The sequence below is a fragment of the Castor canadensis genome, chromosome 19, assembly GCF_047511655.1.
Source record: "Castor canadensis chromosome 19, mCasCan1.hap1v2, whole genome shotgun sequence".
Taxonomy (NCBI): domain Eukaryota; kingdom Metazoa; phylum Chordata; class Mammalia; order Rodentia; family Castoridae; genus Castor; species Castor canadensis.
The window spans coordinates 26,896,801-26,912,789 of NC_133404.1; the positions used below are offsets into that span (position 1 = coordinate 26,896,801).

Sequence of the window (15,989 nt, forward strand, 5' to 3'; positions counted from 1 at the left end):
GGCAGGGCTTCATGGTTGTGGAGCTTGGTCCTCAGCTAGCAGAGGGCCTAAAGAACTGGTTGAATGCACGAGAGAGGAGTTTAGACACCAGACATCTGTCTATTGGTTCATGCCCCACCCTAAGCACCATCACTCAGGAGCCCAAAGCATAGGTCCAAAGGGATGGCAGCTGAAGACATCCAGATGGAGAAAAGTGGCTAAGGGTGTTTCACTGGCCCCTGAGGGCCTAGAGAGACAGGCCCAGGGACCAGCCTCCCCCATGAGCCCTGCCCATCCCCTCCTGAGCTAAGCAGCAGGCACAGAAACCTGGTTCCCCTACTAGGCCTCCCAAAAGTATCCATGTCCATAGGAAAGGTACCAACCCCCCCCCATCAACATCACCCCCTATTCCTGATCAGCCCTGATCTCCACATGATGTGTGACCTCTCCTTGAGGCCCAACTCAGGTACAGGCTGCTGATGTGTAGTGCTGAGGCAAGAACAAGTTCACTATGAAGTACCTTTAGACGAGGAGCAAGAGACCACAACACAGGCCACCTGTCCTGCCTGCTGAACAGAGCAGCCAGAGCTCAGTGCCCTGCATGTAGACAGCTAGCTTCTCAGTCAACTCTGAGCAGACCCCTGGCTATCACTGTCCAGAGGCCACAGCTGATGTGTGCATGGAGGTCACCTTCTGGCAATGGAGGGCATCACCACCCACTTTGGGCATGAAGCCAGGAGGCCAGGGATTGTCTCAGGAGCCCAGCACTCCCTTAGCCTGAAGATGTCTTCAGTAGTACAGTTTCCTTCATTCAGGTTAATATGTTTTTCGGTGCCTTCAGTTTGAGCTGCTATAATAGAACACCATAAATTGCATGGCCTATAAACAACTAAAATGTATCTCTCAACATCTGGGATCTGGAGTACAAGATCAGGGCACTAGCAGATACAGTATCTGTTACCTCCCCAGAGGTAACAACCACCTCCTCACTGTGTCCTCACATGGTGGGGGGGGGGGAATTGCTGGTATTTCTTATTATAAGGGTACTAATCCCATCATGGGATCCCACCCTCATGACCTAATCACATCCCAAAGGCCCTTCCTCCTAATACAATCATGTGGGGCGGGGTGCAAATATTCAATCTATAGTAGGTTTTCTCGTAGGCTAATAACAAGCTAAAGATCTACATATAAACTTTAAGAGAATCTGTATCTGCCACCTGTAATCTTGATACTATCCCCAGCCCTTCCACATGGACTGGGCTTGGCCTTAAATACAAATCACTACCCCTTATCAGACATGGACCCCTTTTATTCATAGTGAAGTTATATGGGAACAACCCAGGACCCCTGGGCAGAAATGAGTCTACATTCATACACACACACACACACACACACACACACACACACACACATCCTTTTTGTGCCAATAGGCTGCCTTCAGCCTGAGCTCACCTTTCTTATGACACATGAATGGAAAGCTACCATCAGTAGCCAGCACATATATCACCTGTCTTCATCCTGGGTTTTCTACTTCTGCTGCCTTGGTTCTGCAGCCTGGGCCCATTGGATGGCCATTTGCCTGAGTGTTTGGAGCCTGCTTCACAGGGGCACAAGACTTCCCAGTCCAGAGCAGTAGAATTCTCATTCCCCTGATCCTCCTCCCTCCACAAGGCCACACACAGGGAGGGCTTATGTTCATGAACGAAACCTGTACATGATGTTTATAATAGCTCTATTTGTAATAGCCCCAAACTAGACACAACCCAACACCCTTCCCAGATGAATAGTTACACAATCTGGTATATCCACACAGTGGAATACTACTCAACCATTTTTAAAAAGGTATGATGATATGTGGACATTAGATCATGGGCAAACACAACAAGGGGATTGGACTATGAGCACATGATAAAAGCGAGAGCACACAAGGGAGGGGTGAGGATAGGTAAGACACCTAAAAAACTAGCTAGCATTTGTTGCCCTTAACACAGAGAAACTAAAGCAGATACCTTAAAAGCAACTGAGGCCAATAGGAAAAGGGGAACAGGTACTAGAGAAAAGGTTAGATCAAAAAGAATTAACCTAGAAGGTAACACCCACACACAGGAAATCAATGTGAGTCAATGCCCTGTATAGCTATCCTTATCTCAACCAGCAAAAACCCTTGTCCCTTCCTGTTATTGCTTATACTCTCTCTACAACAAAATTAGAAATAAGGGCAAAATAGTTTCTGCTGGGTATTGCGGGGTGGGGGAGAGGGAGGGGGCAGGGGGGAGAAATGAACCAAGCCTTGTATGCACATATGAATAATAAAAGAAAAAGGAAAAAAAAAAGTATGATGGCACACACAGAAACTGGTGGGTTGAGTGAGAAAAGCCATTTACAAAAATAGATATGATGTCTGACCCGAGTGATGTATCATACTTGAAATGACAAGATCATAAAGAAGTATGGACATATTATGGTTCCCAGAGAATTAGGGAGAAGGAGGCTGAGATGGAGAGAGGTGGGTGTGTTTACAAAAGGACAGCATAATTGTTTTTTATAATTTTGTTTTTATAATGTTGAGGTACTTTCCTTCTTAGAGCTTTTATCATGAAATGATGTTGGATCTTATCAAAGGCTTTTTCTGCATCTATTGAGATGATCAAGTGGTTTTTGTCTTTGCTTCTGTTAATGTGGTTTATTATGTTTATTGATTTTCGTATGTTGAACCACCCCTGCATCCCTGGGATGAAGCCTACTTGGTCGTGGTGAATAATCTTTTTGGTGTGTTGTTCAATTCGGTTTGCCATTATTTTGTTGAGGATTTTTGCGTCAATGTTCATTAAGGAGATTGGCCTATAGTTCTCCGTTTTTGGAGGTGTCTTTGCCTGGTTTGGGGATAAGTGTAATACTGGCTTCATAAAATGTGTTTGGCAGTTTTCCTTCCCTTTCTATTTTGTGGAACAGTTTAAGGAGGGTTGGTATCAGTTCTTCTTTAAAGGTCTGATAGAATTCAGCAGAGAATCCATCAGGTCCTGGACTTTTCTTTTTGGGGAGACTCTTGATTGCTGCTTCAATTTCATTTTGTGTTATAGATCTATTCAGGTGATTAATTTCCTCTTGGTTCAGTTTTGGATGATCATATGTATCTAGAAATCTGTCCATTTCTTTAGGATTTTCGAATTTATTTGAATATAGGTTCTCAAAGTAGTCTCTGATGATTTCCTGGACTTCCATGGTGTTTGTTGTTATCTCCCCTTTTGCATTCCTGATTCTACTAATTTGGGTTTTTTCTCTCCTCATTTTAGTCAGGTTTGCCAGTGGTCTATCGATCTTGTTTGTTTTTTCAAAGAACCAAGTTTTTGTTTCATTAATTCTTTGTATGGTTTTTTTGGTTTCTATTTCGTTGATTTCAGCTCTTATTTTTATTATTTCTCTCCTTCTATTTGTTTTGGGATTTGCTTGTTCTTGTTTTTCTAGGAGTTTGAGATGTATCATTAGGTCATTGATTTGGGATCTTTCAGTCTTTTTAATATATGCACTCATGGCTATAAACTTTCCTCTCAGGACTGCCTTAGCTGTGTCCCATAGGTTCTGGTAGGTTGTGTTTTCATTTTCATTGACTTCCAGGAACTTTTTAATTTCCTCTTTTATTTCATCAATGATCCATTGTTCATTAAGTAATGAGTTATTTAGTTTCCAGCTGTTTGCATGTTTTTTGTTGTTACTTTTGTTGTTGAGTTCTAGTTTTATTGCATTGTGATCAGATAGAATGCATGGTAAAGTTTCTGTTTTCTTATATTTGCTGAGGCTTGCTTTGTGCCCTAGGATATGATCTATTTTCGAGAAGGTTCCATGGGCTGCTGAGAAGAATGTATATTGTGTAGAAGGTGGACGAAATGTTCTGTAGACATCAAGTAGGTCCATTTGATCTGTTGTATATTTTAGATCTTGGATTTCTTTATGATTTTTTGTTTGGATGACCTATCTATTGATGATAATGGGGTGTTAAAGTCTCCCACAACCACTGTGTTGGCATTAATATATGCTTTTAGGTCTTTTCAGGGTATGTTTGATGAAATTGGGTGCGTTGACATTGGGCGCATACAGGTTGATGATTATTATTTCCTTTTGGTCTATTTCCCCTTTTCTTAGTATGGAATGTCCTTCTTTATCTCATTTGATCAATGTAGGTTTAAAGTCTACTTTTCAGAGATAAGTATTGCTACTCCTGCCATTGAGGGCCATTGACTTGGTAAGTCTTCTTCCAGCCGTTCATCCTAAGCCTATGCTTATTTCTGTCAGTGAGATGGGTCTCCTATAAGCAACAAATTGTTGGATCTTCCTTTTTAATCCATTTCGTCAAACAGTGCCTTTTGATGGGTGAATTAAGTCCGTTAACATTAAGTGTTAGTACTGATAGGTATGTGGTGATTCCTGCCATTAGTTGTCTTAGTTGTTTGAAGGTTTGATTGTGTGTACCTAAGTTGAGGTTATTCTCTACTTTCTTGCTTTTCCTTTTCCTGTAGTTTGGTGCTGCCTGTCTTTTCATGGTTAAGTTGGGTTTCACTTTCTGTGTGCAGAATCCCTTGAAGAATCTTTTGTAGTGGTGGCTTTGTGGTCACATATTGTTTTAGTTTCTGCTTATCACGGAAGACTTTTATTGCTCCATCTATTTTGAATGATAGTTTTGCTGGGTAAAGTATCCTGGGGTTGAAGTTATTTTCATTCAGTGCCCAGAAGATCTCACCCCATGCTCTTCTTGCTTTTAATGTTTCTGTTGAGAAGTCTACTGTGATTTTGATGGGTTTACCTTTGTATGTTACTTGTTTTTTCTCTCTTATAGCCTTCAATATTCTTTCCCTTGTTTCTGAGCTTGTTGTTTTAATGATGATATGTCGTGGGGTAGTTCTATTTTGATCTGGTCTGTTTGGTGTCCTGGAGGCCTTTGCATCTGTATGGGAATATGTTTCTCTAGATTTGGGAAATTTTCCGTTATTATTTTGTTGAATATATTACGCATTCTCTTCGCTAGCACCTCTTCTCCTTCTTCGATGCCCATGATTCTCAAGTTTGGTCTTTTGATGGAGTCGGTGAGTTCTTGCATTTTCTTTTCACAGGTCTTGAGTTGTTTAAGTAATAGTTCTTCGGTTTTTCCTTTAATTACCATTTCATCTTCAAGTTCTGAGATTCTGTCTTCTGTTTGTTCTATTCTGCTGGATTGGCCTTCCGTTTTGTTTTGCAGTTCTGTTTCGTTCTTTTTTCTGAGGTTTTCCATATCCTGGGTGGTTTCCTCTTTAATGTTGTCTATTTTTGTCCTGAGTTCATTTATCTGTTTATTCATTGTGTTCTCTGTTTCACTTTGGTGTTTATACAGTGCTTCTATGGTTTTCTTTATTTCTTCTTTTGCTTTTTCAAATTCTCTATTTTTGTTGTCTTGGAATTTCTTGAGTGTCTCCTGTACATTTTGGTTGACCCTATCCAGTATCATCTCTATAAAATTCTCATTGAGTACCTGTAGTATTTCTTCTTTTACATTATTCTTGTGGGCTTCATTGGGTTCTTTGGCATAGTTCATCTTCATTTTGTTGGAGTCTGGATCTGAGTGTTTTCTTCATTCCCCTCTGGTTCCTGTACTAATTTTTTGCTGTGGGGAAACTGGTTTCCCTGTTTTTTCTGTCTTCCTGTCATTGTCCTTGGTGTTGTTAACTGTCCCTGTACTGTGTGCAATTAAGTGTTTTCTAGCTTGTAATAATAACAATGGTAATATTTAGAATGGAAGGGTGAGAGGAGATGGAAAGCAAGAAGTTAAAGAAAAGGGAAAACAAACAGACAAGTAGGAGAAAACAAAGCAAGGAATCAAACAAGAAAGTTTCAAAGGTATAAACAGGGAGCATTAGTGTACTAATCGACAGTAAGTTGAACAGGCATTAGAGAGACAGAGAGAGGATTGAAAATAAAAAATAAAAAGAATAAAGATAATAAAAATAAAAAATAAGTAAATGAAAGAAATATATATGTATATATAAATTAAAACAAAATGAAAAATAGATTTAAAAAAAAAACCTCCAAGTTCAAATGCAATGAAATTTCAGTCTTAATAATTTTGGTGTCCATCCCAGTCTCTAATCCTGGAGATGGTGCCTCAGATGTTGTTCTGTAGTTGTCTCATCAAAGGGGATGCATAAAGTAGAACAAAACTTGTCCGCATCTTCCCAAGCCAACTGGGCGCGGGCGACTGGCAGCCCGGGGGCCCTCCTGGTTTCTCCATTTAAGGTGAAGTGGAGATGCTCTGTGCCGGCTGGAGGTGTGGAGGGGTCAAAATTTTGCCTCTTCTCGGTGGTTTTGCCTGCAAGGTGTGTCTCCAGCCTCTCTCCAAGTTTTCACTGTAGGAGGCACGCTTTCTGCCTCCTCCCTCTAGCCACCATCTTGGAATCTCTCTGCTTTTATTCTTGTTCTTCATTGTTTAGGTATCTGTTGTGCAGTGGGATTTTTGGCTGTACATACACTATGCTTAATTTAAACCCCCCTCCACTGCACTTCCTCATCCTTTTCCCCTATCCTGTGTTGTTTAACAGTTTTCAGTGTATTTCGTTGTGTCTTGTTCCTACACAGATGTGACTTATTTCATTATTATTTGCTATCTTTCTTAGTGTCTTTCCCTTAATTTTCTCTACCAATCCCATTTTGGAGTACAGATTCTGTGTATATTTGTGTATATAACATTGTTTATATTTGTATTGGGCCTATATTTCACATATGAGAGAAAACATGTGGCCCTTGGCCTTCTGAACCTGGCTAACTTCACTTAAGATGATGCTCTCCAGTTCCATCCATTTACCTGTAAACAACAAAATTTCATTCTTCTTTATGGCTGAATAAAATTCCAGTGTGCATAAATACCACATTTTCTTAAACTGTTCATCAGTTGTAGGGCATCCTGGCTGTTTCCAAAGCTTGGCTATTGTGAATAGTGCTGCAATAAACATGGGTGTGCAGGTGCCTCTGGAGTAACCTGACTTATATTCCTTTCTGGTATATTCCTAGGAATGGTATTGCTGGATCACATGGAGGTCTATTTTTAGTTTTCTGAGAAGCCTCCAGACCATTTTCCATAGCAGTTGTACTAATTTACATTCCCACCAAGAGTATATGAGGGTCCCTTTTACCCCACATCCTCACCAACATTTGTTGTTCGTGTTCTTGATGGTAGCCATTCTAACAGGGGTGAGGTGGAATCTTAAATGTATGGCCAGGGATGTTGAGCATTTCTTCATGTGTTTTTTGGCCATTTGTACTTTTTCCTTTGACAAAACTTGTTCAGCTCATTTGCTAATTTCTTCATTCAGTCATTGAGTCTTTGGGAGTTTACTTTTTTGAGCTCCCTGTGTTTTGTGGTTACTAATCCCTTGTGAGATTTATATCTGGCAAAGATTTTCTCCCATTCTGTGGACTGCCTCTTCAGTCTAGTGACCATTTCTTTTGCTGTGCAGAAGCTTTTTAGTTTCATGTCGTCCCATTTGTCAGACCTTCCACTTACCTGCTCTGTGTCTTGATTGAATAATTACAGAAATCTGTACATACGATACAATCACACAAAATCAAATACACACAGAGATGAATGCATATAAAACTGGTGTCATCCAAATAGAATCTGTCGAGAATATCCAGGGCAATATAGTGCTTGTGGTCCATATGGATAGCAAGATGTTACCCTTGGGGAAACTGGGGATGTGTCCACAGGACCTCTGTGTTATTTACTACAATTGCATGTGCATCTCCAATTATCTCACAATAAGAAGTTCAACTTTTTAAATACATATATATTTAGAATATGGTAAACATGCATTGACTAGTAGAAATATCATGTCTAAAATGCTTTAAAAACCAAGTTTATCATTTTTTTCTAACTGCTTAAAATACAGACTGGGGGCAAGGATTCAAATACTCCTTCTTTTTCATTGGTCTTTCCCAAACCAAACCAGCTATTTAGGTTTCACTGACTTTTTTGTCTGCTATTTTTGTTTTCAGATTTGTTCATTTCTGCTCTTACTGTATTTTTCCTTCATATTTATTCCTTCTTTGAGTTTAATTTGCTGCTCTTTTTTCTAGTTTCTTAAAATAGCAATTTAGATTACTAATTTGCTGTCTTTCTCATTATCTACACATTCTAATCCTATAAAATTTCCCCTAAACACTATTATAGTTACATCACACAAAATTTTATGTGCTGTGTTTGCATTTTTTCATAATGTTCAAACTACTGTTTAAATGCCCATGAGACTTCCTTTTACCTCTCTCTATATAGATTATCACATTTGTTTAGGTACCAAATGTGAATATTCTTCAAATATTTGTTATTGGTTGATAGTTTCATTCACTTTTTGTCTGAGAACAAATTTTGTTATGGTTTCTGTTGTTTTAAATTTGGTAAGATTAACTGAGAAGGTATTTTTATCTTGATGATTATTCCATGCTTGCTTGAAAAGAATGTATATTCTGCTTTGGTTGAATTCTATAAACATCAATTAGTTCAAGTTCCCTGACAGTGTGGCTGAGGTCTATATCCTTACTGATTCCTGTTTACTTGTTTTGTCAGTTACTGAGAGAAGAGTGGTATGTCTCCAACTGTAACACATTTGCTTCTTTCTCCTTTCACTTTTGCTGGCATGGTAGCATGCCCTCCATGTTACTGTTTAGTTTTGCTTTCCACTCTTTCAGTTACCCTTGGTAAACTGTGATCTGAAAACATTAAATGTAAAATTCCAGAAATAAACAGAGGTACCACATCACATAACTTTGATTACAGTGTCCTATTATTAGTTATTGGTGTTCATCTTAACTGTGCCTAATTTATAAATTAAACTTCTTCATAAGTATGTTTGTATAGTTTTCCTCTACAGTATAGAATGTGTATAGTTCAGTACTGTCCATGGTTTCAGCCCCTCCCCCTGGGGGTTTTGGATAGATAAGGGGGGATTGTGGAATTTGCTTAATGTACTTTGAAATAATGTTGTTAGGAACATGAATATGTGTAGGGTTGCTATGACTTTGGAGAATTGGCCCCTTTGTCTGTGTGGTGTTCTTCTCTTTGTTTGGTAGTGTTCCTGTCCTGGATTCTTCATTTAATGCTAATATGGCTTGTTCTGACTCTCTGCATTAACCTATCTGTGTCTTTAGATTTACAGTAGGGCTGTGGTAGATAGCATGTATTTGGGTTTTGCTTTTTAAAAACCTAACACTTTTATCTTTTGATAGTTTCAACTATTTGCATTTAATCACATGAATGATATAGATAGATTAAAATCCCTTATCTTGCTAACTCTTTTCTGTTCCATCTGTTCTTCTTCCTTTTGTTTTTCTTTTGCTATCTTATTTGGGGTTAATTGAGTTATTTTTATAATTCAATTTATCCCCATTATTGAACTATTATTATTTAGTTATTAGCAGTTTCCCTAGGATTCACAATAAGCATTTTAATAAGATTCTGTTTTCAAATAATACTGTCTACTTTCTGCGTTACGTAAAAGCGTTACACCAGTGTATTCCCAATCCCTCCCCCACCCTTGGTGCTATAATTATTGGACATTTTACTTTTTCATCAACCATGAACCATATCCATTGCTCTCTTTGTTTTACACAGCCCGATGTCTCAGAACAATGAAAAGGAAGGAAAATTAACTTTATTCTCACATTCATTTATTCCATTCCCATCACTCTTAATTATGCAAATCCAAGTTGTTACTTGGATTCCTTCCTTGCCTGAAGAATTTTTCTGTAACATTTCCTCTAGTGCAGGTCTGCAGGAATACATTTGCTCATTTTTGTTTGAGAAAGCTTTTATTTCTCCTTCATGTTTCAGAGATAGCTTTGCTAGAAATAGAACTCTAGCACTTTTCTTTTAGTCCTTGAAAGATATCACTCTATTATCTTCTATCTTACATGTTTCAGCACAAAAATTCTGCTGTAATTCTTTTTTATAATAAAATTTTTATAAAAAAAATTTTATTAATTTTATAATGAAATTAGGATATATTCATTATACAGGGGGGATTCATAGTGACAAGTCTGATTAGACTTATATTGTACCTTATTTACATCGCCCCCATTGTCTCTCCTCCTGAAACCCCCTCTCCACCCCACTAAAAGCAATTACAAGAGGTTTCTTTGTTCTGTTTCATATAAGTATATGAAGTCCATCCACCAAAATCTCCTTCCTTCACCCTCTCTCTGCCCACTAGTACCCCCCCCACACACACACACTGTACCTATTTTATAGTCCTGATTTTTGTTATTAATATTTAAGTTGCTGTTCAAAGGGTAGATGCCCAGGAGCAGTATCACTGGGTCATATGGCAGTTCTATCTCAAGTTTTTTGAGGAATCTCCATACTGCTTTCCATAGGGGCTGTATTAGTTTGCACTCCCACCAGCAGTGTATAAGTGTTCCTGTTTCACTGCATCCTCGTCAGCATTTGTTGTTGTTATTACCCTTGATTATGGCCATTCTAACTGGGGTGAGATGAAATCTAAGTTTTGTTTTGATTTGCATCTTTTATAACCAGGGAAGATGAACATTTCTTCATGTATTTACTTGCCATTTGTACCTCTTCCTTTGAAAATTCCCTGTTTAATTCATGTGCCCATTTCTTCATTGTGTTGCTGTATTCTTATTTTTGTTTCTCCCTGTATACTATATCCTTTTTTCCCCTGGTTGTCTTCAATGTTGTCACTTTGTCTTTGCTTTTCAGTTTTAAGATGCTATGCATAGGAGTGTTGTTACTGTTTTTATTGTTGTTGTTGAATATCTTGGTATTCTCTTCAGTACTTGGATCTGTGGGTGGTGGTGGCTGTTAATTTTGGATTCTTAGCCATTATTTCTTTAAATATTTTTCTGTCTTATTTTCTCTCACTTCTGGGATTGTATTTGCACAGATCATAGGCTGTCTGTTATTGTTCCACAGCTCTTGGATATTCTGTTACATTTCCCTCCCCCTTTTTCCTCTTTGTATTTCAGTTTGGGTAATTTTGATTGACCAACCTTGATGTTCACTGATTCCTTGCTCAGCTGCAGAAAGTTGACTGATGACCCCTCGAAGCTGTTCTTCATCTCTGTTGTGTTTCTTTGCTTGCTTTTTCATTTCTAGAATTTGCTTTTGATTCTCTCTTAGAGATTTCATATCTGCTGAAATCAGCCATCAAATTCTGCATGGCATCCATCTTTCCTACTCATCTCTAATCAATCAGGTACTTTAAATTCCCTGCCCAATAGTTTCAACACCTGTGCCCTATGAGTCTGTTTTGTTTCTTGTCAAGGCATCAGGGTTTTTGCTGTGTTTTCTTACTCATAGTTTTTTGTTGAAAGGTAGCCATCTTAAGGACAGTAAAGACTGAGGTAAATCACTTTTATTCCCTTTCATTGTTTTTTTTATTCATATGTGCATACAATGTTTGGGTCATTTCTCCCCGCTTCCCCTACCCTCTCCCTTACCCCTCGCCCCACCCTCTCCCTCTCCCCCCCACCCCCTCGATACCCAGCAGAAACTATTTTGCCCTTATCTCTAATTTTGTTGAAGAGAGAGTATAGCAATAATAGGAAGGACCAAGGGTTTTCCTTTCATTGTTTTTGGTCTTTAGTGCCGGGGTTTGAATAGTCTAGACAGAACAGCTAGGGAAGGTCACCCCTTCCTCCTGGGAACAGGGACCCCGTGCCTGCCCAAGGCAGACATGCTTAATGGGAGTAACTGAGACACTGTCCTCAGTGCACCCATTGTTTATGGTCCTACCCCCTGCAGTTTAAGTTTTCCTTCCTTAGTGCATACGGAAAACTCTGTGGAGAACAGTTCTTGTCCATCTTTTTTGTAAGTGCCATGAAGAGGGGGTGCTGGGATTTGAACTCAGGGTTTCGCATTAGCTAAGCAGAAACTCTACCACTTGAGCAATGCCTCCAGCCCTTTTTGCTCCAATTATTTTGGAGATAGGGACTTCCTTTTTACCCAATCCAGCCTACACCATGATCCTCCTTACCTCAGTTTCTCTCATGGCATAGGAGGACAGGTGCATGACTGCACCTAGCTATTAGTTGAGATACAGTCTCTCAAACTCCACACCCCCCACTGGCCTCAAACCACCATCCTCCCAATATCAGCTTCCCAAGTAGCTTGGATAACAGGTATGAGCCACTAGTGCCTGGTTGTGAGTTTCTTTTATATCTTCACTTCCTCTTGCTGGGGTCTAGCTGAGTCAGCCCCTCTTAAGCGCATAGATTTGGGGGTAGTTGCATCCCCTGTGACTTCAGCACTATAGTAGGTTAAAGACAAGCTGTGAATTTGTAGTGTCTGACTTATCATTGTAATGGTGGGACAAGCTTTTTACATCTCAGAAATATGCATTCTTTTTTGGAAAAGTAAGTATTCAAAATATGCCCAAGCTAGCTTGAACTGTTTGCCTTTATATTTTCAGGATAAAAGATGAAAGAGAGCAGAAAAACAAGGAAAATACAGAAAAACAAAAACAAACAAAAAACCCATCATTTCAGGCTTATTTTAAAAGCATTCTTGACATTTGCCACCAAGAGGCAGTTGCCACATGGATAAGACCAGGTTTCCAATAGGGAATTTTCATGTGCACAATGACAGACAGAGGCATCCAGTGCAATTGTTTGTGATGAGGGCCTGTTTATGAGGGACCCTCCAGCCCTAGCCCTCAAAGAGAGCCACAGCTTACGCTCTACAGAGACCAGATGGCTTTGCTTTATCCTCTAGCTATCTTCATCTGTGAGCAGACATGTCCCTAGCACTTTGCTCAGGACCTAGCCTTTACCCCACCAAGATCAGGCCTGTGAGGCTGCCAGACCCTTCTAGGTGGCAAGGATTTGCCTAGCATCTTCAGGTGTATTCCAACTGCCACTCAGCAGTAATTAGGCTCCAGCCCAGCTGTTAAGGGTAGAAATTCTCAGAAGGCACATAACAGGAGGGTGAGGGCAATGGGGATGTGGAGCTGTCCTGGTTTAGGTGGTTAATCGGAAACAAACCAAAACCATAGTGGCTCAACACGATATAGGTTGGGTTTCCACACAAATAATCTATTACAAGTGTTCCTGGTTGACAGGCAGTTTTCTCATAGCCGAGATTCAGGAGCCCACTGGTGCCACCTTCTGTAGGCAGCACAGATGGAGAAGGAGAGAGGGGAAGAGGGCTGCCCACTCCTAGCCACTTCCCCCACTGCACCTCTCACATCACTGTACTCACAGCCCATGGGTGCAACTAGGCAAATGTTCCTTCCCAAATGTTGAGGAAGGGGGTTAAGATGGAGACTGGGAAAGGTAGCTCTACCCCAGAGGGGAAACAGCCAGACCCAAAATGCCCAAGTTGCACCCACAGGAACTGCTCCTAACAGATTATTGTTGCCTAGAAGTATTTTCCATCATTACCTGATTTTAAAAGTCACAAGGGATGCATATTTAATATTTGTTCTTGGGTCCTTGGACACTCAGGTTGACCATCTGTGCTGGGGGGCAGAGCTGGAGTCCGGGAAAGTGTTCAGAGGGACAGCCTCTTGTCACTGCCCCCCACCCTCATTCCATGGGCGGGAAACCAGGCCAAGCCTTCCCTGTTGGCGACTCATGGAACCCTGGAACACACTCCTGGGGATTGCCCCAGGGCTTAGCCTGTCCCTGAGCCAGGTCTGTGGCCCCCTTTCGGTATGTCCAGCTGGGGAAAGGAGGCAAGCTGAACCATCCCTGGACTTCCCAACCAGATATTTCACTGCCCATTAAAGTGGACACCTCTGAATGAGTCCTTGGTCATAAACCTGCCTTTCCCTTATTTGGGGTGGGGATGGAGAGAAGCCACAGAGATGATTTGCACTCACAATTTCTCTTTACCAACACTGGAGGGCAGCATTGAGTCAAGTGTTCCAATTTCTTAGCAGAAATCAAGTATTAGAGGTAGTCAGACTTAGATTTTATTTATTTATTTTGGTTCTTGTTATGGCATCTTTTGCACAAGTCATGGACTCTGGAAAGGAACAAAGTGGCTGGCTAGAGGCTCTGGACTGACTTCTCTGCTGTCAGTGCTAGGACTGGGGCCTGCAGAGGTGGGAGTAGAGGAGGCTTAAATGGAAGAAACTGATACTCACTTGGATGGTGGAATTGGGGATGCCCTTTTCCTACTTCTTCCTGCTTATCCCTGACAAAGCTCTGAGGATTCCAGGGAACCCTTCACTGGCTCCCATAGTGGCTCAGGAGCTATTAGCAGATTCCAAAAATACACCTGTAGACCCTCTGGCTCTGCCCCAGCCCTTCTGATTTCCCGTGGATGGCATGCTTCAGTAAAGATGTTTTGTGATGAACTAAATGACTGCTGCTCACTGCAGTCCCCACTACATGGCACCTCCTCAAAAGGCTCCCCTGCTCTCCTTACCAGGCCCCCAAAGGGTTTCCCATCACTGGCCTCTGCTGCTGTTTAGCTTCCTTCCCAGGCTCATTACTTCCTGGCATTTGGAAGTGTTTGTTAACCTGCTTATGTTTCCACCACAGGTAAGCTCCCTGTGAGCAGGAGCAAGGTGGGTCAGTCCATGGTTCCCAGGTACTGACAGTGTTGTTGCATAAAATCACAAATGAGTAGAGGTCAACACATGCCCTCTGCTGCCTGATTTGCACACTCTACCCTTTCCTGGGATGAGATGGGAGGAAGCGAGCAGGACACACCTCACCTGCCCAAGTCCTTCCTCAGAAACAACAGAAGTAGCAATTGAATTTTCCTGTCCAGATGCCCAGAGGGCTGCTTGCCATCTGATAGTTCCAAAAAGACCTAAAGTCCAGGGGATGCCTCCAGCTGCTTTTCAACCTCCATAATAAATGCAATTTTAACTGTCAACTTTGAAACCTATGGTCTTAATGCTCCTGCAGGCACCGACATTCTGTGTTCCATTGGGTTCCCTACCACTGGGACCCCTGGCTTTCATATTCCCTTCCTGTCCTCCCTGGGCATTACTGGAACTCCCAACCTCCTGATCCCCTAGGGAGTGTGCTATCTGGCCTCATGCCTCTCTTTTCTGTTCCAGCCGTGATCCCCCTGACAGATTCGGAGCACAAGCTGCTGCCTCTGCACTTTGCAGTGGACCCTGGAAAGGACTGGGAGTGGGGGAAAGACGACAATGATAACGCCAGGCTAGCACAGTAAGAACCTTCCTGCCCCACCCTACCCCAGCACCCTGCAGAGAGGGAGGGGCATCCCAGAGGCTTCCTGGAGGGGCTGGAGGGTCCCTGCTCCTATTGCATCAGCTGGCTTGCAGGACAGAGCCCCACCAGCTCCAGCGGTTTCACTCTGTGTTCTCTTGTCAGCCTCATCCTGTCACTAGAAGCCAAGTTGAACCTTCTACACAGTTACATGAATGTGACGTGGATCCGGATCCCCTCCGAGACCCGGGTGAGCTTCAGATGCACCCATACCCAACCTGGCAAAGGGACAGTCATGATGCATCCTCTAAATGCTTCTAGGGCTTGCCCCTCTGCCTGGCTTCCCACCCCCTGCTGTTCCCGAGCCTGAGAACTCCAGCCCTCTGTCCCAGCCCTCCAGGCCAAGGACACCCCAGCTGTGGCTGAAAGCATCTCCTATTAAACATGGTGCTTACATGCATTTGTGTGTAGGCGTGTGTGTGAGTGCACACAAGCGTGCACTGGGAATTTTTTTGGTTCCTTTATTTTTCTACAGAAGGATAGGAATAAACACACCCACTCAAAAAGCAAACAGTAGGCAAGTCACAACACAAAACTATCTCTGCTGAGATCAGAACACAATGTGCTGCTTCGGAGCAGAATTAATTATAAACTGTGTGGGGGTCTTTGGAAAGCCAGGAAACCGAGATCACGAGTTCTCCACACCCCCTCTTCTCCTCCCCACTTCCCAGAGGCTGGTGGGTGGTGCTAGTGGGCAGTGAGGAGAGGGACCACCTGCCTATCCCAGGAGGCTGCTTGGGGGGGTGAGATGGGGGGTGCTGGCCCCACTTGAAGATGCTGAA

At 41.7% G+C, this 15,989-nt stretch overlaps 1 protein-coding gene across 4 annotated transcripts in view; it reads left to right on the top strand.

Moving 5' to 3' along the window:
• Otud7a (OTU deubiquitinase 7A) overlaps positions 1–15,989 on the top strand; it is a 339,117-nt gene that overhangs the window by 319,874 nt on the left and 3,254 nt on the right. For all 4 annotated transcript variants that reach the window (XM_074061818.1, XM_074061817.1, XM_074061816.1 and 1 more), the window contains 2 exons: positions 15,033–15,147; positions 15,313–15,397. In XM_074061818.1, coding sequence (XP_073917919.1) covers positions 15,033–15,147; positions 15,313–15,397 — 200 coding nt within the window. The remainder of the gene's footprint in view (positions 1–15,032; positions 15,148–15,312; positions 15,398–15,989) is intronic.